Source organism: Mustela nivalis, assembly GCF_964662115.1.
Source record: "Mustela nivalis genome assembly, chromosome: X".
Lineage (NCBI taxonomy): Eukaryota > Metazoa > Chordata > Mammalia > Carnivora > Mustelidae > Mustela > Mustela nivalis.
In genome coordinates this window covers 32,852,759-32,876,173 of record NC_139040.1, presented here as the reverse complement: position 1 = coordinate 32,876,173, position 23,415 = coordinate 32,852,759, and the positions used below count along the sequence as shown (strand labels likewise).

Below are 23,415 nucleotides of genomic sequence, written 5' to 3'. Positions count from 1 at the left end.
GGCTCCCCACTGAGCAGAGACCCCCCCCCACCCAATGCAGGGCTCGATCCCAGGACCCTGAGATCATGTCCCAAGACAAAGGCAGAGGCTTAACCCACTGAGCTACCCAGGCACACCAAAGCTACATTAATTCTTATCAGAAAACTTTTTTTTTAATTTTGTTTTTAAAGAAAAAGTTGAGTGATGGTTTTGAAAATGAGAAATGTAGAACTAATAGTTATATGAAAGAGAGGTCAGGATTAGGTATCACACTTTTGAGATTTGGGCAATTGGGTCCTTCTCAAGAGAATATTAGGAATCTGGGGAGGGAAATTAAGATGGGAATGAAAAGAAGTGAGGAGCAAAGTAATCACACAAACTTTAAGGAGAGCAAACATATAAGATAACAGAATCAGTACTCAAAAAGGGAGGGAGTGGGTTAAATCCAATTAATGAAATTTGAGTAGAGGAACGTTTCTAGACTTGAGTATAAAAAGTCATCTTTATGTTTGAACTGAATTCTGAAAGCCTAAGTGAAAAAAAGAAAGGGCAATTCCAGTAGAGAAACCAGGATATAGAACAGATGTGAAATCATGATAGATAAGGAGAAAAATTACTGTTCCTAACAGCAAAACGTGCCAGTGGAAGAGTGCATGATAAGGTTTAAGGTAAGCAGAAACTCACTTCAATCTTACAGGTTCACTTAGGCATTTTCAGCTTTATCCTGAAAGTGATAACCAGTAGAAGATAATAAATGACAGTCACAGACGGTTTTGGAACCAACACTTACATCGATGCAGAAGACAAACTTAAACGTAAGCAAAAGTGAAGAATGGAGATATGTCTGGGGACTGTTGTGGTAATCCAGGAGGAAAAGGATGGAGCCTAAACCAACATGGCAGTGCTAGGAATGAAGAAGTTGGAAGAGATGGAAGTAATGTTAAGATGCTATAATTTTCAGGGCACCCAGGTGGCTTAGTCGGTTAAGCTTCTGCCTTCAGCTCAGGTCATGATCTCAGGCTCCTGGGATGGAGCCTCGCATCTGGGCTCTCTGCTCAGCAGGAAGTCTTCTTCTCCCTCTCGCCCTCCCTCTGTGTGTGTTCTCTCAAATAAATAAAATCTTCAAAAAATTTTAAAAAACAATAAAAAATAGAAAAGAAGCTATAATTCTCTGTGATTGACTGAATTGGGAGGGATGCACGAGAAGTTTCCGATAATTTCAAAGTTGCTGACTTTGGTGACTGAGTAATGGTACATTCACACTCAGGCAAACTATACAGAAGAAATAAATTTGGGAAAAAATAAGTTCAGTTTAGACTATGAGGTATCCAGGAAAAGATATCAGTGGGATGTGTGAATCTCAAGAAAGCAAAATGTTCCTGTTACCATATGTTAAGACTTGAGGTTCTGCAACCAGACAACCTGGGCTTGAATCTTTACTGTGGCACTTACTAGCTGTGTGACCTTGAGCAAATTATGGTAATTTCTGAGCCTTGGTTATCTCCCTTACAAAATGAGGTAAGAAGAGTAAAAACTTCATAGAGTTATGAGGATTAAATGAGATAAGACATCTAACCCACTCAAAACAGTTTGCATACAAGTATTCAAGAAATGTTACTTCTCTCTGTGTATACTTCTATACGAACCCTACACCCAGCCTTGGACGTTTACCCTCCTACAGGAATGACCCAGGAATTTAACCTAATACAAACTTTCAAACTGCCAACAAAATAAATAGAAACTTTCAAGGTCTTCTGGTTCTCTGGAATTCACATATATTAACTTGGATCCTGAATTCATAAGGAAGAATTTAGTAAAACCCAATTGAAACGAAATAAAAAAGTGAACAATAAGAGAGAACAAATACAACGACGAAGAAACACATTAATCCCAGCAGTAATGAGTTAGTAAATAAATGCTTCTATCATTACAACGAAATACAGGTATGAGTAGAAAAAGATATCAAATCAGCATTTTTTGTTTATATCAAAAGTACATTGAACTGGTGGCTAGGACACAGTTTGTCATTAAATTATCTAGTTAGTTATATTAAATCTGTATCATTTACTCAATTAAAGCCCACATATAGGACTATCACTATTAGAGAATCAAGTCTCATTAAAAACTACTAAATATAAGGACTAAGATATTTTTATACCTCTTTTCGCATTCCATAGTTTGTTTTGGCTTGTTTCTTGGGACAGAAGTTGAATGATTAAGAATCCTAGAAGTAAATCAATACATTAATTCCAAAATACATTAAGGAGAAAAGCATTTACACATGATATAAAAGATCTGCATAATAAACTGCATCTGGTCCATGAAGATCTCTGCTAGAAAACAATGTTTATATATTATTTAGAGCTAATGTCCATGGCTATTATGAAGGAATGAAGCTCACCAACTCCTCCACACATCTTTTATAAACCTTTTCTCGAGGCCTGGATATCTTCTAACCATACGATTGCCCTCTGCCCATCTAACTTTTGGCTGACACAGAAAATAAAGAGATGCAGATTGTTCAGGTGCCATGATGACTGATTTCATTTTCCCAGCACAGCAAATGACATGAGTTATGTTGATGGAACAGATGACCATTTTGCCAAAAGCCAAATAGCAAGCCTTCATTCTAAATGTAAAGCCATGTTAAAGTTCAATTCCTTAAAAAGTTTATCAAACTTTTAATACCCAAATGAAATGCTATTTGTAGAAAACAAAAAGAAAAAGAATGATAAACCACCATGAGAGAACTCTTGTCCATATTTTTATAGAATTCTAAGTATTAATCTGAAAGTCAAAAGTTGAATTAATAACTTTCTTTCACATAACTCATTAAAATATTTAAGAGTTCTTAATATTAACTCTAGATTTAAATATAACTTCTCAATTTTAAAGTTTAGTCTTATAAGGAATAAAATATGTCTTTTATTCAAAAAACTTTAGATGTCAACTATCAAAACACGGAGGAGAAAACAATTTAAAATTAAAACTACATATTTACTACTAAAAGATATTTTAAGCTCAAGTTCGTAATTTCAGAAAGATGGTTAACCTAAAGAAACCAATTTCCATTAGCCCGGTTTCCTCACTAGCTTGGATGGATTAAAGCCTCCCTAGGAAGAAATCACAGTGAGGAGCCAAGGGCAAGTATCACAGGCAAAGCAGTGTAGCTTTGTACCAACAATTTTGAGATTGACAACACCTTTATTCTTCTTACTATGGACATATACTAAAATTGCACGTAATCCTGAAATGCAAAAGAACTAAGGTAAAAAACAAAAAAATCTAGGACTGTTAGGAAGAAATACATCCTTGAAGAGTGATTTTTAAAAAGGAGATGTAACAGTAAGAACTGTCCTGAGGGGTGAATGTCAGAATTAATGACAGGGGGAGGTGAGGGATCAAACTACAATGCCCTCAGTATGGTAAATTTCAAATTCTCCTCAAGCAACACTTATTAGCATTGTGATTACTGATATGTATAAATCATATTGGAGAAGAAAAACAAAATTGGGATCCATTTACCTATAAAATGTATTTTATACACTTGAAAATTCCCCTATGTAAACATTTGTTTGTACATGGGTATTTAATGTTTTATTTGTGATACTCAAAGTCAAAATAAACACCTACATTATCTAAATATCTATTCTAGATTATTAGCACATTTCCCTAACCCGTTACTAGTACTGTATTTTAAGTAAATGACTATAAAATTCAGCTGCACCAACCTGGCCCCTTAATACTTAAGGCTTCCATAAACTCTAGATACCTTGATGCATGTCCTGCGTTTCTGGTCCTCTGGAAGAATTTTTCACTGAATGATGCTCTATAACACAAAGGCCTCCATCTGTATTCACATTTCCCGTACATCAACCAAATCAAAAGATGGGAGAAATAAGATGTTTTGGGAGAGGACAGGGAAGTCATTAGTAAAGCAAGCAGAAAAGAAAGAATGGACAGATTTTAAGGGTTGAGAGAACGACCTAATTAGTTATAACAACCTAGAGGTTAACATGATGCCCCTCAAACTGAAACATTCATATATATGGTAAGAAAAAAAAAATCACATGAAATAGGTGTATATAATTTCTATCATTCTAAACCAGAATAATAAACTTCTCAAAATGTGATTTTCCTTTCCATGATCCTTAATTATACTTCAATATAACTTTTCAGAATTACTTTTTTATTTAGCCATATTACAGAGTACTAAGAAGCGCATCTTTCCACAATAAGTGAAAACTCTCAGGACACACTTAACAGAAAATAAAATCCTTATTAAAAAGAAAGACATAATAGAAAATACTATACAAGTTAGCAGGAATGAAAATGCAATGGGAACCAGTCAACTGAAGTTATTCATTGCAAAAGCCCATATATATTGTAATCCTCTCTTTATGATGATAACCACGCAAATTTTAAGAAGCCAGATAAACATCAACTTTTTCAGCCACATAAGAATATCTGTATAAGAAAATGAATGGGGTGCCTGGGTGGCTCAGTCGTTAAGCAGCTGCCTTCAGCTCAGGTCATGATCCCAGGGTCCTGGGATAGAGGCCCACATCGGGCTCCCTGCTCAGCAGGAAGCCTACTTCTCCCTCTCCTACTCCCCCTGCTTGTGTTCCCTCTCTCGCTGTCTATCTCTGTCAAATAAATAAATAAAATCTTAAAATAAAAGAAAGAAAGAAAGAAAATGAACAGGGGGCACCTGGGTGGCTCAGTCAGTTAAGTGTCCAACTCTTGATTTCAGCTCAGGTCTTGATCCCAGGGCCATGAGATAAAGCCCCAAGATGGGCTCCATGCTCAGTGCAGAGCCTGCTTGATACTCTCTCCCTCCCTCTCCCTCTGCCCCTGCCCCCAAAATAAATAAATTCTTAAAAAAAAAAAAAAAAAGAAGAAGGGGTGTGTGGGTGGCTCAGTGGGTTAAAGCCTCTGCCTTCAGCTCAAGACAGGATCCCATCGGGCTTTCTGCTCAGCAGGAAGCCTGCTTCCTCCTCTCTCCTCTCTCTCTGCCTACTTGTGATCTGTCTGTCAAATAAATAAAATCTTAAAAAAAAAAAAAAAGAACAGTAGCTATTGCTCTAATAATTAGATAAGAGTATTGGTGGACATTTGAAAAATTAGCTAAATAATTTAGAATAAAACAGCTAAGATAATTTTTTAAGATGATAGTTTTTTTTTAATTTCCCAAATTACAGTGAATATTAAAAATTTGCAGAATGGCTATTTTTAATATAGGGAGCTTCACTGATTCAGAGGGACTTCAATACACCCAAATACAAGTAGAAATAATCCAGTACTTTAACAAGGGGGTAAAGATTAGCTTCTAAATACTCAACAATAAACTGTCAAAACAAAGTAGCTTAATCTATGCATCTCAGACAAAGAGGAAGCAGTCTTCTAAAAACTGGCCTTCAGATTTTGAACACTTGTGAGTTATCTACTTGATAGCTTATTTCATCTCCTTTCCCACCCTTTTTCACTATTATTCTGTGCAATACCCTCTTGTTATTTTCCTTGGGTAGTTTTATCCTCAAAGTACTAGTACAAATTTGCTTAAAGAATAAAAGACACCTTTAAGAACTGGCAAAGTTGCTTTAAGAAAATGATCACTGATTTCATTCTTTTTTTTTTTTTAAAGATTTTATTTGTTTATTTGACTGAGATCACAAGTAGGCAGAGAGGCAGGCAGGGGGAGGGGGAAGGAGGCTCCCCACTGAGCAGAGGGCCCGTTGTGGGGCTCGCTCCCAGGACCCTGGGATCATGACCTGAGCCAAAGGCAGAGGCTTAACCCACTGAGCCACCCAGGCGCCGCAATCACTGATCTCATTCTAAGCAGTTTTTAAATTGCCTTTAATTTGGGAGTACATGCATGGCTTCTTTCAGCTGATAGCTAACACTACATTTACCTTCAACTAGTAGCTAGCTAAAGAATAGTTAAGTAGCAGAGAGTCAGAGGAGGAGTTCTAGGTGGTACTTTCTGATATGCGAGGATAATTTTACTCCACATAAATCATTTTAAATCAAGACAATAAACAAAAGTATTATAATGACTTTAAAACCTTAAGTGAAATGTTATAACTCCTGATTTAGAATTTAATCCTATTTTAAGATTTTATTGATTTATTACTTAGAGAAAAACACATATAAACAGGGCGGGGCAAAGGGAGAGGAAAAAGAATTTCAAGCAGACTCCACTCTGAGCATGGAGGCTGATGCAGGGCTTGATCTCACGACCCTGAGATCACGACCTGAGCCAAAATCAAGAGGTGTGCACTTAGCCGACTGAGCCACACAAGCATCCCTGACTTGCAATTTTAAATAGCATTTCAAATTTTTCATTAATAAAATTGGAATCAAAAGCACAATACGGTGTGAAAGAGAAAATCTATAACCAGAAAAGGTACAATTAACATCAAATCCTCTAAGGGATGGATATATCTTTATAGAAGATTACTTTTGATTTTTTTGGACTCAAATCAAGTACTGTAATAGCAAACAAAAATTTTAATTATCTGCATCTAAGAGATGTGAGCAACACCAACATATTTTAGAAGAAGAGAAGAGATTATTTAGTGGAGTAAATCAGCATACAAAACTTCTGAGATCAGTTTAAGTTCAGCCATTAACAGAAGAGAACTGGCCAAGGATCTAATTTAAATTGTCTATAAATTACAGACTTTTTAAAAGTAAAATGTGCTCCTTACATTATGACCAGATCTCATAAATATTTTAAGGCCTTCCAAAATAAGACATAATTATTACATTAATGTCTCCGCATCAAAAGATTTATATCTATGTGTGCTAACGTCTGAAATGGCTGATGAAGAGAAACAGCAGATATAGAGAAATTACTTTTGCATACATCTAAAAAAGTAACAAGTTATTCAGAATGAACATAACTAAATTAATGGTTCCTATTAGCTTTAAATTTGTTAATCTCATCTTCAAGCAATCAATTAACTAATAACAGTATTACTGAGTACCTACCATGTACAAGGCACAGTGCTAGGTATTATTTTTTACAGATTACAAAACTATCACAAAAATAAAACCTACAAAACATCATTTGATATTGTTTCTAAACCAAAAAGAATAATTCAAGTTATTGAAAGACAAGAAAAATAGTAGAAAACTGAAAAATATAGAAATGATATATACGACATTGTTAAAATCTAAAATTATGCCCTCCAATACTATTTTTAACATAATCAGAGAAATAAATATTGCTGTGGGTTCTTTTAAAGTCAGTATTCTCTGCTCATAATGATAAATACAATCATTTCAACTATTGGGTAGAAGAGACAGAAACTTAACTATTTTTTAAGTCACATAGAGCAGGTGGTGGCTTGCTTCATAAACCTCTTAAACCATGGGGACAACCAATACTTTGATTATACTGGAGGGAGAAAAACATACATAACCTCACAAGTAGCCAATATAAAAAAAGGCCCATTAGAAACGAATGATAGGAAAGGTTCAGAAAATGAATTTCAGAGAAAAGGGTGACAGAAAGTTATGGTAGAAGAAAAACATGAACTGGGAATGAGGATACATTAGATATCGAAGGAATAAAGAGGAGTGATATTTTCTAGTATGGATTTAATTCTATAAATGTAGTAGTTGCACAAAAAAGGATAATCAGTCATTATTAAAAAATATAGTGGCCCTTAAAAACAGACATTTGCAATTTGATAAGTTTCAATAGTAATTATTTTTCAAAGCATATCTAAAAGCAAATGCCAGTGTACTTAAATTTTTAACATTCCAAAACATGGTCATGTGACCCACGAACATTTATTGTTTTGGTTAAAAGAAATAAAGTACTTACTAGCTACCCATAATAAATTTAACAAAATTATTCTTTTAATTTTCTCAAAACAAAAAAACACTCAAATCTCCTTTATTATTTCAAAACTATAAATATAGTACTCTTAGTACATGAAGATGGCATAATAGCAGACCTTCAGCAGCACATAGAACTTCTGTATTAAAAATGGACTTGCACTGATTCTATAGTCATTCATACATCTTCCTTATTGCCAATGGCATGTAAGGAAAGCCTAGCCAGAGGGAAAAATCGTCATTGATCAAGGAACACACCAAAGTGAACCTGTGACCTCCAAATCATCATGCTGATTTAATCAACCATTATAAAGTTCCATTCAATTTTAAGGAGTTTATACATATCCCAGGTAATCTGGAATCTGATAAAAAGTGCACTACATACACATGACATGTACTTAGGGGGTAACACTTATAATGTATCTGTTATTGTGAGCTAAAATGATTATCAACAAATAAATCAGTTATTATTTAGCACACAAAAATAAAAGCGATACCTACACAATAATTAAATAAAATGACTGTGAATATAAAGTATATGTCAATTGTGTACGTTAACTTTACACTTCTCTCCTAATTTTTTAGTAGTTAGTCCCTTGACATAGATCTTAAGATGGTCCTATTGTTTACTGAAAACTTCATTTGATAATCTTTGAATAATCACTTAATGATTACAAAGTCTGCCTATTTAAATCTCATTACTGAAAAAATACCTGTTCTTCTGCTCTTGCTGCAATAACTGAGCGGCTATTTTCCTCAAATCAGTTACTTCCTTCAAATCATCATCCTCTTCCTCTGCAAGTAACTGTTCTTTCCCAAGTCTGAAAGGTGACACAAACATGGTTATCCAAAATCTAAAGCCGATGATATTTTATGCCAGCTTCCAGAAACAGAAACCACTTTTTCATTTCTAATATCATGTAAAAAGCTAAAATTCTAATGTCCTTGTATTTAAAACATTAAAATAAGCAATAAGAAATATTTAAGGAATATGAAAACATACCTATCTTCTATTCAATAGGAAATGTACCATACTGGTGATATTAATATAATTAATGGCTAACAAAGTAAACTGCATTACCATTTTGTAATTTCTTATAATTTAACAATGCATACTCCCCAGTCTTGAGAGTAATAAGAACTTCAAAGCTCTAATATGCTTGTCTTTATAAATATCAAATGCTATGAAAATTTTACTAAACCACCGTACTTTTATCAGCTTATTCATCATAATGTTAAAATCTCCATGTAAAATGTTTGAGTAGAAGAAATGAAAAATAGGTACAAGACTGGCAAATCTGCAGGAAAATGCTCATTAAAATACATAATTTTTAATCATTCATAAAGAACAAAGGAATTTTTAAGTAAGTTGTTCTCCAAATCTAGTAATTTTATCCCAAAAGTATTTCACTTAAAACAAAGTATCAAATCCTAAGACTTTGTATCTTGACCATATCTTATATGCCACTGTGACACTCAAGTTAATACAACTGTCTTCATGAGATAAGATGAGAAAGTAATAGAAAGATGAAATATAAAGAGTACAAGACAAAGCAATGTACCACCTTATGGGGTACCAGAGATGACTAATTCATAACTGATTAAAAAGTTACCAGTGAGGTCACTTGGAGGAAGCACAATGTAGAGAAAAAAGAAAAGCTTAGGGATCAGAGAGAGTTACATTCATACCCTAGGTTCTAGTGGACACTATCTAAGTAGTTCTAGGCAAGAAACTTTAGAGGCTCCAAGCTTCCCCCTTCCTTATCTGTAAAAGTAGAAACAGTATCAACCCTATAGGATTTAGGAAAGATTAAATAAGAAACATGAAGGGCATCCCGCTAGCTCAGTTGGAAGAGCATATGACTCTTGATCGTGGGGTCATGAGGTCGAGCCCCATGTTGGGTAGAGAAATTAAATAAATAGAACTTAAAAAAAAAAAAATCTTAGGGGCTCCTGGCTAGCTCATTTGGAAAAGCATGCTACTCTTGATCTCAGGGTCATGAGTTCCAGCCCCATGTTGGGTGTACAGACTGCTAAAAAAAATTTTTAAACAGTAAAAAAAATTTTTAATAAAAATAAATAAGAAACATAGGAAATCACATAGCACAGATCCTGGTACATGGCAGGTATTCAACAAATGATCCTTCTTTCCTTCCTACAGCTACGAAGCAACTTTAAGGAGTGACTAAATATGGCAAGTCATATTCTAGCATTTCATAAGATAAATGATACATGAAAGATCCAAAGTGGAATGGTTTTAATAAAATACAGGGATAAATACCCATAAAATTACTATAACCAGCCTGATGAAATGGAAAGTGTATTAGACCAAGAGTTAGAAGACCTGAGTGCCAGACACTTGAAACTGCAGGTCTGTTTCCTTATTGACTAAATGATGCAAAAAAAAAAAAAAAAAAAAAAAAAAAATCACCTATTTTAAAGAGCTCAAATGAAGCAATGTATGTGAAAATACAGTCCTCCTCGGTAATAGTAATAGGAGAATTACACTTCTGGGAGGCAGGGGAAATGTATATAACACACTCAGCTTAATTGTTTATTATAATTTACAGTTTAATCGAGGAATGCAGACAAATGAAATAGTTATAAATTAACTACTTCAGGTAAATGAAAATTAACAGGTAAATGAACCAAAAATTAATTTTTTTCAAAGTACCCTGAAGTAGGAATACCTAACAAATATTTCATGTATAAGTAACATTTCAATTTGAGAATTCCTATATGCTTACCTTTTTTCATCTCCCAATTCTTCATTTTTCTGAGATTTCTCAGGACCTTTTTCTTTCCCCTTATATAAAAGAAAGTTATAATTTTAAATCTATGTGGTATACTTTCACGAGATCAAGGAAAGTATGCTATTAGTATTTATTTGTTCAAAGTTTTCTTTACCTTAAGGAAAGAGACATATGATCCAATATGTGCATCTCCTTGTTCAGGAACTGCTATATCTTCTGTGTTGGGGTCAATAAAATCATACACCTCTTGGTCTAATTACAGATTAATATTTGTTAGAAAATATAAGTAAACAGTGTGCTTTCATACTGTATTATTTAGAATAACAGTCTATTTTTTCAATAAAAGAACTGGCTGAAGATTCTAAAATTTTTCAAAATGCTTTTTTAATAAGAGCAATATACATGAAATAAAATTAGCAGGTACCATATGAATTACCTTTCTGAGAATCAGGTTTACTTCCTATTGAGTGACTGTCATTTCTTGATGTCTGCTCTCTATTGGATTCTGAGACTTGAGAGTGAAGGCTTATTGTGTCATCATCTGATGGCTGAAAGGCATAAGCACAAAGTACAAATGGGGCATTTTAAACATAGAAGAGGATTAAGTTCTCTTAATTCCACATAATAGAATATCTGCTTTATATCTCCAGTTCTCAAACCAAAAAATATTATGGTAAGATTTACTGCTCTGCTTCTAAAAATGTACATGTTCTTTTTTCATCTGAAGTCATAAAATTTAATAATGATATTTTTTAAGCAAATTAAATCAAGTATGTACAAGTGTCTACATATTTCAAAACTCTAACAAATTTTTAAAATAAAATAGATCAGCAATAGAAAAGACTCACTTCCGTTGTAGATAATCGTTTCTCTCCATTATCACTTCCAATTCCAGAGTCAGGGCCATGATTTTTATTTGGATAAAAGTCTTCCATACTATAGAAATAGAAATTCTAAGGGCAGTTAGGGTTTTCTTCTTAAATAAATACAGACTTGACCTAAAATTTCCCTAGGTAATATAAAATATACTCTCTTGATGTCTAAGATCCTTAAGGGAAAATATCAGAAATCTTCCTATAAAATATTTCACTTCTATACCTCATGTAGTATTTTCCCTGCATGTGCTCTGTTGTAAAGTGTCAATTGTTGGGGCATATGGGTGTCTCAGTCAGTTAAGTGTCTGACTCTTTGTTTTAGCTCAGGTCAGGATCTCAGGCTTGAGGGATCCAGCCCTGCATCAGGTTCCACGCTCAGCAGGGAGTCTGCTTGAGATTCCTTCCCCCTCCCTCTCCCTCCACCTCTGTTCCTTCCCCCATCCAGCATGCACATGCCCTCTCTCTCCAAAATAAATAAATAAATAAATAAAATCTGTAAAGTGTCAACTGTTAACAATGCCTATTACTTCTCCTGAGAGAATCAGAAAAGCAGAGCATCCTGCTAGAAAATAACCTTAATGAAAGAGCTTTCTATTTTTCTGTTTTTACACATTTCACCATAGAACATTGAAATATTTTTTAACTACAATTCATAGTTTCTTCATTAGCTCTAAAAATAAGCTTTAGCTTTATAAATAACGCCTATCTGAAAATTAAGAGAAAAATGCAAAAAAAAAAAAAAAAAAAGAGAGAGAGAGAAAAGAAAGTCAGCAAAGAACTGAATAAGCAATTGTTTTGGTATGAGGATAGAGCTATCCTTGCAAATTTCTGAATTACACAACAGTATGCCACCCAGGCTGCAAAGTATTTTTCACTTACTTTGCAATTTACATACATGGAAACTTGCATACACTCTATACAGACCATTTTTTATGTGCCAGGAATTAGGCTAAGTGCTTTAAAGGTGATACCTCATATATGCCTGGTTTAAATTCTAGCGCATTAGTGTTTTCTTTTTGCAGGTGAGGAAACAGGCCAGGACAGATTGAACAAGTGACCCGCAAATTACGAATGGCAGTTTAAATTTGATCCCAAGAATCTAACACTAAAGTCCCTGATCTTAATCACTATGCTATATTTCTTCCCCAAATACTGATATGCACACATTCCAGGAGTGTATCGATAAACTCAGGTAAGCAACTACCAAGTAAGTGTCAGGCACTATGCTGAATGCTTGAAATGAAATGAGATGAATTAAAAAATGTTTGACCTCAAAGGGTTCTCAGCCCAGAGAGGAAGTATGTATATATATTTTGAAGACTAAGATAAAGGCAAATATAAAGTACTATGAGAAAAGAGAATCAATTCTTGTTAGGTTTAGGAAAGGCCTCCCCCAAGAATGTGGCATTTGAGCTTAGTCTTAAAGGATAAAGAGAGGCATTACTTGCTAGCATTTATTGAGTGTCCACACTGTATTAGCTAATGTGCCAGGTACACATCATATCTTATTTATAATCCTTACACTCTACAATTTATGCATTATTTCTTTTTACAAGTGAGGATAATGAAGCTTAACTTTATGGGGGGAAATGGAGAAGCAGGCTTCCTGCTGATCAGGGAGCCCAATGCAGGGCTCATCCCAGGACTCTGGGATCATGACCTGAGACAAAGGCAGATGCTCAACCGACTGAGCCACCTAGGTGCCCTGAAAAAATGTAACATTTACTGAATATCATTTCTTGAACTAGTTGCCACACACACATTTAATTCTCACAACAAGCTTATGAAGTGGGTATTGTTAACACTTTAAATAAACAGGCTCAGAAAGATTAAATAATTTACATAGTCTACAGTGGATTTAAGAGGTTAAACCATGATTAGAAGCAAAATCCATCTGACGCCACTGCACAATAATATATCCATGTACTATACTAAAATGTATGTGTATTTTTAATAGTTGACAATGATAGTAATAAGCTATTTGTTGAGGAATTGTTTTGGTAAGGCATTGTGTTATGTACTCTATAGACATTATTTAATTTAATCCATATGATTATTTTCCCTTTTACATATAAGAAAACTAAGGACTAAAGACATTATGACACAAGGACATAAAGTTACTAAGAGCTGGAGAAGGACTTCATGGGCGTTTATGTCTAACTCCAAAAGTTGATATGCTTAACTACTATAATGCTTATCTATGTAGAATAAGAAATTTACAAAATAGTCAAGGTATGGAAGGCTCTATTAACGTGCACTATTCTATATAGTAGCCACTAGCCAACATATATAGTTGCTGAGCACTTGAAATGTGGCTAGTCTAAATTGAAATGCGCTATAAACAAAAAATACACATCAGATTTAGATGATATAATAGAAAGAAAAAGAACATGAAGTACCTTACTAACATTTTATAAGAAATATAAGTTGTAATGATATTTTGGACATACTGGGTTAAATAACATTACTTTTTTAAGAATCTTATTTATTTATTTGTCAGAGAGAGAGCACAAGCAGGGGGAGCAGAAGGCAGAGAGAGAAGGAGAAGCAGGCTCCCAACTAAGCACGGAGCACGATGCGGGATGTGGGACTCAATCCCAGGACCTTGGAATCATGAAATGAGCTGAAGGCAAATGCTTAACTGACTGAGCCACCCAGGCATCCCTAAATAACATACTATTCAAATTAATTTCATCTGCTTCATTTTTACTTTTTTCAATGGATTATAAGAAAATGCAAAACTACATATGTAGCTTATATTACATTTCTATTGGATATCATTGCTAGAGACCATCTCCAAAATATGTCTCAGTCCTGTCCACTCCTTTTCATCACTACTACAGTCACCCTGTTTAAGACCCCTTGATCTCTTGGAAGTACTTCAAAACTCAACTAGACCCTGTGCTTCTGCTTTTGCTTATTTCCAATCTATTCTCCTTACAAGAGCCAAAATACCTCCTTTTAAAAACATAAATCGGATCATTCCCCTGCCTATAACTGTCCACCGACTTACTGTTGTACTACAAGTAAAATTCAAACTCCTTACCACAGTTCCAGAGCACCCACGTGACTTGAGCCCTGACTATTTCTCCAAAATCAACTTGTATATCCGTACCCTTCAGCCATTCTGCTCCAATCACACTGGCCTTTCGGTTTCTTTAACACACGAAGTTTCTTCCTAACTTAAGGCCTTAGCACATGTCATTCTTTTGCCTGAAATGCTCTTCTCCTTCATCTTTACACAGCTAGCTTTTCTCCTTTCAGGTCTTGACTTAAAACCTCACCTTCCCAAAGCGACATTCCCTGACCACCCTCCTGAAACATGTTCCTTTCCTTCACAGTACTTGACACAATTTGAAATTTAAGTGTGTATGACTATTTGATTTATTTGCTTTGCTGACTGATTCCTCCACTATACTGTGGACTCCCATGAGGGCCAACACCAAGGTGTATATCATTTAACAAAACACACCCTGAACCTACCAGTAAGCAATTGTCTGATACTGGTGTTTTTTTTTTCCCCAACTGTTATTTGTAAAATAAATAAATGACTAGTACAATGAATGCCATTACTGAAGTAAATTCATCTTTAAATAAATATAAAGCAAACTAATAGATTAGACTACGAATAAAGTCTAGTTTCTGTAGAATTGTTTAACCTATTACCATTCATAATATTAAACAAATTAATCTTTAGGAATTAAATATAATGTTTAGATATTTAATTCTACTTAGGCAACAGAAACATTCAAGAAAATGTCCTATTCAGGAAATAAAGAACAGTACTTAAAATATTGTCATTCCAATTAGTCTAAATTTTGGCACAAATAAAATGACAAGTCTTTAAACATTTTAGGGAAGAGTACATTCTTCCTTTCTGTAGTCTCACCCCATTCCAAATTATTTTCCATACTAATGGACGGAATTATGTTTCCATGAAATCTTTCAGAACAACCTACATCCCCAAAAGATAATTAAAAACAGATAATCAAATCTACCACTTCAAAATCTCAGGAGGAAATTTTCATATCATATCAATGATAAATCACCTTTGATATAGACATAAAGAATAAAGAATATGAAGAAGAAAGGTACCCCAAAATGTCTTGCTCTTCCACTAACCACAGTTCAAATCAAATTCCGCTAGTTATTACAATACTGTTTGGTACAATAAAGTGATAATAGTAGTAAATTAACAGTTGTCGAGTCCTGAGAAATTAGTGTTTCTGTACTATAATGTCAAACATTTATATTTTACTACTAATATATTAGTATTAATTAATATTTTGAGAAAATACCAAATTTATTCTAGTATCACAGAGGTTCATTCTATGATAGTGAGATTTCACATCAGTCAATTATTGATTTTAACACTGGGCCAATGAACCTAAATATATTCGGTGCACTCAGGTTAATAAATATCTTTTACATACAGAGAAGACACTGAACATGAAAAGAGATTGTAAGAATTTTACATTACCTGTCTGTGAGAGGCTGGGAGGGCATTCTTTTACTTAATGATGGAAGATCCAGAGAATCTGGTTTCTTATCCATTCTGCAACATGCTTGGATATTTAAGTATTTAAATATGTGAACTTTACCCTTTAAACATATCTGTCAAATAATTGAGAAAGTAGATTTAATTATATAGGTACAAACATAAGTTTTACCTATCAACTTATTTATATATTTTAATAACCTGAAATTATGCTGAGACATCACAATCATAATAGACACTTCACATATTTGAATAATTTCTACAGCTGACACTTAATGAAAACATTTGACAATGATACCAACTAAAATTCTTTCACTGTTTCTATTCTTACCAGAAAAAAATAAGCTAATTTTTCTGTGTATCACTAATGTTTTCTTGTTAGAAGTACAATATACAAACCACCAAATAATATAAAATCTATAACTCATAAAAGTATCTTTTATTAGAAAAAAGTAAGAAAAAATATATTCGGGCGCCTGGGTGGCTCAGTGGGTTAAGCCACTGCCTTCGGCTCGGGTCATGATCTCAGGGTCCTGGGATCGAGTCCCACATCGGGCTCTCTGCTCAGCGGGGAGCCTGCTTCCTCCTCTCTCTCTCTGCCTGCCTCTGCCTGCTTGTGATCTCTCTCTGTCAAATAAATAAATAAAATCTTAAAAAAAAAAAAAAAAAAAAGAAAGAAAGAAAAAATATATTCATTGCACTGATAAGAACAAGAAAAAAAAAAAAAATAACCCATGTAATTCCTTAAAGTAGTCTTATCAGGGGGACCTGGGTGGTTCAGTCAGTTGAGCAACTGCCTTCAGCTGGTGCTGTGACCCCAGGGTCCTGGATCATCGGGTCATGGATAGGGCCTAGAGCCGGGGATCCTTGGCATCTTTGGCATCCTCAGGCTCCCTGTTCAGTGGGGAGTCTGCTTCTCCATCTCCCTCTGCCCCTTCCCCTGCCCTTGCTCTCTCTCGTGCTCTCTCTCAAGTAAATGAAAAAAAAAAAATCTTAAAAAAATAGTAATCTTTCAGAACCACTAAATTGTTTGGTCTAAACATTGGAAGGTGGGGCATCTGGGTGGCTCAGCTGTTAAGCATCTGCCTTTGGCTCTGGTCATGATACTAGGGACCTAGGATCAAGCCCCACATCAGACTCCCCACTCAGGAAGCCTGCTTCTCCCTCTCTCACTCCCCATGCTTATGCTCCCTCTCTAACTCTCCCTCTGTCAAAGAAATAAAATCTTAAAAAAAAAAAAAAGAAAAGAAAACTATAATCAAAAATGTTTAGTTTTATGGGCCTACATAACCTACAAATATATGCAAAAATAATCAACAAAGAAAACAGTAAGAGGGGCGCTTGGGTGGCTCAGTCATTAGATGTCTGCCTTCGGCTTCCATAATGATCCCAGGGTCCTGGGATGGAGTCCCGGCATTGGGCTCCCTGCTCAGCGGGAGGCCTGCTTCTCCTTCTCCCACTCCCCCTGCTTGTGTTCCCTCTCTCATTACATCTCTCTGTCAAATAAAAAAAATTAAAAAAAAAAAAAAAGAAAAGGAAACAGTAAGAAACAAAACAGTCTTAAGAAAAGTAAATTTAAAGGTAATTATCATTCCTGGTATAAAGGAAGAATGTTTCTTAGATAATTGTAATAGATACCAAATCTGACCTGACCACTGAAAAATTTCATTTAAAAGGAAAAACTTCTGAGCTATTAGAATATAAATATATTACGAATTAAAATATATCCCATTATCTGTTTAAACCAAAAAATAATCATCACTCATTGTCATGGTGAATTCTTTTCTTTTGTAAATTTTTTAAAAATTTATTTGAGAAAGAGAGAGAGAGTGTGCGCGCAAAAGCAGGGGGAGGGGGAGAGGGACAAGCAGACTCCTAACTGAGCAGGGAACCCTATGCCTGGCTCAATCCCAAGACCCTGAGATATGACCTGAGCTGAAGTCACATTCTTAACCGACTGAGCCGCTCAGGTGCCCCCTTTCATAAATTTCTTATTGTAGTTATTCATGTACACAGTTTTAAAATCAAAGAGAATTCTAAAACTGGTAACAAAAAATTAATCCACCCCTTTCAATCTCCAAGACCTAGTCCCCACACTTCGACTTTTAGTTGGTTTCCTGATACTTACCTTTATACGTACCAGTAACATGGTTCTAATGTTTAATTTAGTTATGGATCTTATTTATTGAGGTCTAAGGAAAATGAAGACTTGGATTTCTTACATTACCACTACCACCATTAATCACGTATCATCAACACCATACCATCATCCCCTGCAGCCCTCTTCTCTCTCATTCCTTGGCCTTATGGGTTTGTAGTTTAGTATATTCTTCTACTATCATTTTAGTAGACTTCACGTGGACTTAATCCTCCAACTCAAAGGCTCAATTAATACTTTTCCACTCATATCTTCTTTCTGTTAGGATTCCATCTATGAGTGCTAAGTATGTGTTATAATCAATTGTACAACAAATGTCAAGTAAACATATACACAGTCTGTTTTTAAAAGAACACTGACAGAATTATGGATCTGGGTTTTCTTTCTCTTTTTTTTAAAACTTTTTTTTTAAAGATTTTATTTATTTATTTGACAGAGATTACAAGTAGGCAGAGAGGCTGGCAGAGAGAGAGGAGGAAGCAGGCTCCCTGATGAGCAGAGAGCCCAATGCAGGGCTTGATCCCAGAGGCTTTAAATCACTGAACCACCCAGGCGCCCCGGATCTGGGTTTTCAAAACCCTCTTCTCTAGAAGCTAAGCTAAAACTCCTACCAAAGTGCAAGAGTCACTTATCAGAAAAGCTCCCTTAGATAATAAGGCCTCAACAATAAACTGACTTCTAATTCTGATGCTTTTTGATTTATCAATTTGATGCATAATTATGAATAAAAAGAGAAGAAACAAGTATTTTTTTTCTTACAAACCTGCGCTGGTGGTACTTGCAATGGATTGTTATCCAAAATCATTACTTGTAAATGATGCAGCTTCCTGTAACAAACTGGGATTTCGGTCACTTTATTACAAGAGAAATCCAGCTTGACTAAGGGAAGATCTCCTAATTCTGTTCAGAAATGAAAGATAATTAAATTAAATTTGACACAGTTACTCTCTTATTCATTTCAGTAAAAATAATGAGCATCTTACCATCTGGCAACACATGAAGATTATTTCTTCTTATATTTAGCTCTCTAAGTGAATGTAATTTCCCCATTTGTTGGGGAAGGACCTGAATCTCATTGCAGCTGATATCCTAAGGAAAATAAAAAAATAAAATTATAACAACTAACTGAGAAATACCTATTTCCATTTTAAAAGTAAAGCACATGGCTAATGGAGCTAGCAAAAGTTACCTGAAATGTTGTTTCTCTAAAAATGGATTATCTGGCAGATTTCTATTTATATTACATCATGAAGTCAATTTAGCACAGTTATCAAATTTTTTCTGTGCAGTACTGTGAAATTATAACTGAGTACTACATAATTCAGCCTTTTGAAAATCTCAACTAAAGACCACTCTTGCCAATCAAAACTAGAACTATAAGGATCATCCAAGTGCTCTTCATTCAGAGGTAAAATCAAAAACGACTATCAATCACTGAGATAATCTGTCAATTATAGTAGTTTTGAGTTACTCTGTTAGGCAAAAGCTGAGAGACTCAAGGACTTACAGACATGAGCTTGAGAACCAAAAATGATGGTCAGAATCAATTTAAACCTCTTTCTCAAAAGGATTCAAAACATGAGGGGTTACAAGCTCAAAATTCTTTGGCCCACATCATAACCCAAAGACTTTCTAGGAGATCTGAATCGGAAGTATCTCAAGGTTAAATTAAAATGCAAATCCTGATTTAAAGATAAAGGATACCACTTTTCCATATTAAAAGACAGCTTAACTGTGCTCTCCTCTTTCTCCTCTATAAGCAAAATCTGCAAAAAGATCTCACACAGCAGTCACTCCAGACAAACTGCAAATGAAATTCACATGCTACTGAACTGCCCCCAAATTCCAACTTTCACTGGAAATGATATTAGCTTGGAGAGAGAAAAGTGGCACATATATTCAGTTCTATCAAAAATAAAAAAGGCAGGAGGGTAAATTCAGAAGAATATTAAAGCCGTGTAAGGAAAAACCCAATAGAGCTAAGATGATTAGAAAAAATATATCCTACATACTTCTTTCAAACTATATCTAAGGCATCTTCATTCAATGACAAACATTTATCCAATACCAACTATTTGCTAGGCCCAATTGTAGGTGCTAGGGACACAATTTGAAGTAAAGCCAACAAAAATTCCTGCCCTCATAGCTCTTTATGGAGCTTATTACATTCTAGCAAGGAGAGTAGATTATATAATATGACAGTTGATAAAGGCTGTGAAAAAAAAAGGGTAAAGGAAAATGGCAGAGCAAACAGTAATGAGGAGGGATATTAGCAATTCAGATTGTCTCATGAAGAAGCTGTTATTTGAGCAGTATTGTCAGAGCTAAGAGTATGAGCCATGCCAATATATAAGAAAGGAATATAAGGAACAATAAATATTAAAGGACTCTTAGGCAAAATATGCCTGATATGTACTAAAGAACAGCAAGAAATCCAGTGTAACCAGAAGGAAGTTGGGGGTGGGGGGAGCTAAGCTAAGGAGGGGTATAACTTGGGCTTTTACTCAAGAGATATGTGAGCAGGAACCAAAAATTTTTAAACAGAGAATCCATACAAAGTACAGAGTACGGAGAATCCATACAAACATGAAATTCCAAAGACAGGCAACAAGGGGCTTATGTGACATCCCAAGCTAAGGAGAGGGGTAGGAATCTGGGAGAACAAAGGGGAGGAAGACCATTATCAGCTGGAAAGAAAGAGGTGATGTTTGGAAAATAAACCAGTGCTCAATTATTCAAATAATTTAGGTAAAGTTCAATAGGTAAAGAGGAATCTCCATTAACAGGGCCTTTCCTAGTGCAGGCTCTCCTTTTCAATGTAAATTTAGGCAGTTGTGCTCCACCACCACCCCCTCCACCCCCCCCCCCGCCCCCCGCAGCAGGGGCTGGGGGGGGGTGGGGGGTGGGTAAAGAGCTTTTCCTAAATCTTGGTTTGATTGCTTTCAACTCAAAATAATCACGCCAAAGTAGCCCATCTTGGGATGACCTGTCCTCGTCCCCCTACAGAAGTAACAGAAAGATGAGAAAAGGTCAATGCTTTGAGAATATGTTTCTCTCAAAGTTCAATATCCTTTAATACCTTAAATGTTCTGTTCAAGGTAATTAAATTATTCCTATATTTCTACAATTAATTGTATATAATGGCATCTCTTCATTTATCTTGGTTCCCAAGTGTTATAAAATCACATGAGAATATAGAAGAGGAAGAGTTATTTTGTTCATTCTATTGTTTGCAGGCATTGTACTCTCTTCCTTTATCACTTCTCTAAGGATTTCATAGTAGCCCTGTAAAACCTTTTAAAAAAGATATCTTTTCCTGGTCTAAGACCTTTATTGTCCCCAAAATGAATAGACAAATGCTTATTGGTTTGAAAAGCATTTCTTAACACTTACAAGCAAACCTTTCGACTCACTGGGACTAAAAATAACCAGGCTTTTATTGTGGCTGTGAGCTAAAATCAGACATAAGCAATGGCATCTCAAAATTTTACTAAGGTAAACATACGTGTATACAAAGTTATTCTTTAAAAAAAAAAAAAATTACACTGAAATTCCATAAAGAGCAATCTTCCAAAATATAAAGGCATGTGTCAATGCAATTATTTTACTCACCAATTCCATTAAGTCTTTTAACTTCCCAATTTCTTCTGGAATGGATACCAGTTTATTATTACTGATGACCAAAACTTTAAGGGGAAGATCAAATAGGTATTTTGGCAATGTTGATAAAAGATTTCGACTGAAAAGAAAAAGAAAGTCTCATTATTAGATATGTCTGAAATCTCCCACATTATGTTGAGGTGAACAAATCACCTCTAAAGAGAAAAAGCTTTCACCAGATAATGACTATCATTTAATGAGCGTTTACTCTATAACACACTAAAATCCTTAAATGCACTATCTCATTTAATACTCACAGTAACCCCTTAAGACAGGCAGCACTATTATCTCTATTATACACATAAGAAAACAAAGGGTAAAACTAGCTAAGGGATTTGCCCAGTCACAAACGTTTGCAAAGCTTGTGTTGTTACCTATAATATTATCTCATCAGTTCTCAAAACGCAAAATCATTCTGAGTTAGAAAATGTCAGAACCTTGTTCTCTGGTATCATTTCACTGCATTCAATACCTCCATGCCTCTAACAAAGGAAAGGTTCTAAGGATAAGTTTGCATGCACTAAGTTCAAATCTATGAAAGAATTTAATAGAACTACATCTTCAAAGACATGTGAAACCCTAATCCACTCCCTTTTCTTTTTCTTTTTCTTTTTTTAAAAGATTATTTATTTATTTATTTGACAGAGAGCGAGGGAGAGAGAGAGAGACAGAGAGAGAGACAGAGAGGAAACACAAGCAGGGGGAGTGGGAGAGGGAGAAACAGACTTCCCACCAAGCAGGGAGCCTGATGTGGGCTTAGATCCCAGGACTGTGGGATCATGACCGGAGCCGAAGGCCGGCACCAACCACTGAACCACCCAGGTGCCCCCACTCCCTTCTCTTATGGGTTTACAGTAGAATAGCCCACTAACACCTTTACCTAAGTTCCAAGTTGATAAAACATTCCTATCTCTATGGATACACTTAAATATAAAAACAACTAACATGTATTGTTTACTATGTGTCAAGCCATGTTCAGAGCACCTCACATGAATTAACTCCACTAATGTCACAACAACCAACTTTAGGAAAACAGAGCATATCATGATGCCCATTTTATAGAGGAAGAATCAGTCAAAAAGAGATTAAGCACTGAAGGTTGCCGGGGGCAGGGGGTAAGGAGAGGGTGGTTGGGTTATGGACATTGGAGAGGGTACGTGCTATGGGAGTGCTGTGACGTGTGTAAACCTGATGATTCACAGACCTGTATCCCTGGGCCTAATACATTATATGTTAATAAATAAAAATAAAATAAATTTTAAAAAATAAAATGGAAAAAAAAAAAGAGAGAGAGATTAAGCAAACTGCTCAAAGTCACACTGCTTATAAATAAGAGAGCCAGGATTCTAATCTGGACAATATGGCTCTGAGGTCCTTACCCTCAACCTACTGTGGGTCAAATTTATACACCAATACAGAGTGACCAAATGACCCCTGCTATAGACTCAATATTTGTGTCCCCCACAAATTTATAATGTTGAAACCTAATCCCAATGTGATGATATTTTTAAGTGGAGCCTTTGGGGGGTGATTAGGTCATAATGGCGGAGCCTTCATGAACAGGTTTAGTGCCCTTGTAAAAAATACCTCAAAGATCGCTTCTTGGCCTTTGGCTAAGATCAAGTGTAAAAACACCTCAGAGAG

At 35.2% G+C, this 23,415-nt stretch overlaps 1 protein-coding gene across 2 annotated transcripts in view; it reads right to left on the bottom strand.

Moving 5' to 3' along the window:
• Window positions 1-23,415, bottom strand: part of LRCH2 (leucine rich repeats and calponin homology domain containing 2) — a 128,069-nt gene that overhangs the window by 47,154 nt on the left and 57,500 nt on the right. The window contains exons 4-14 of one of the 2 annotated variants that reach the window (XM_082716342.1): window positions 21,724-21,850; window positions 19,095-19,200; window positions 18,875-19,011; window positions 15,936-16,069; window positions 11,429-11,516; window positions 11,017-11,128; window positions 10,735-10,832; window positions 10,575-10,633; window positions 8,541-8,648; window positions 3,752-3,829; window positions 2,138-2,203 (exon numbers count right to left, since the gene is read on the bottom strand). In XM_082716342.1, the coding sequence (XP_082572468.1) occupies window positions 2,138-2,203; window positions 3,752-3,829; window positions 8,541-8,648; window positions 10,575-10,633; window positions 10,735-10,832; window positions 11,017-11,128; window positions 11,429-11,516; window positions 15,936-16,069; window positions 18,875-19,011; window positions 19,095-19,200; window positions 21,724-21,850 (1,113 nt within the window). The remainder of the gene's footprint in view (window positions 1-2,137; window positions 2,204-3,751; window positions 3,830-8,540; window positions 8,649-10,574; window positions 10,634-10,734; window positions 10,833-11,016; window positions 11,129-11,428; window positions 11,517-15,935; window positions 16,070-18,874; window positions 19,012-19,094; window positions 19,201-21,723; window positions 21,851-23,415) is intronic. The other variant, XM_082716343.1, reaches the window with a different exon arrangement.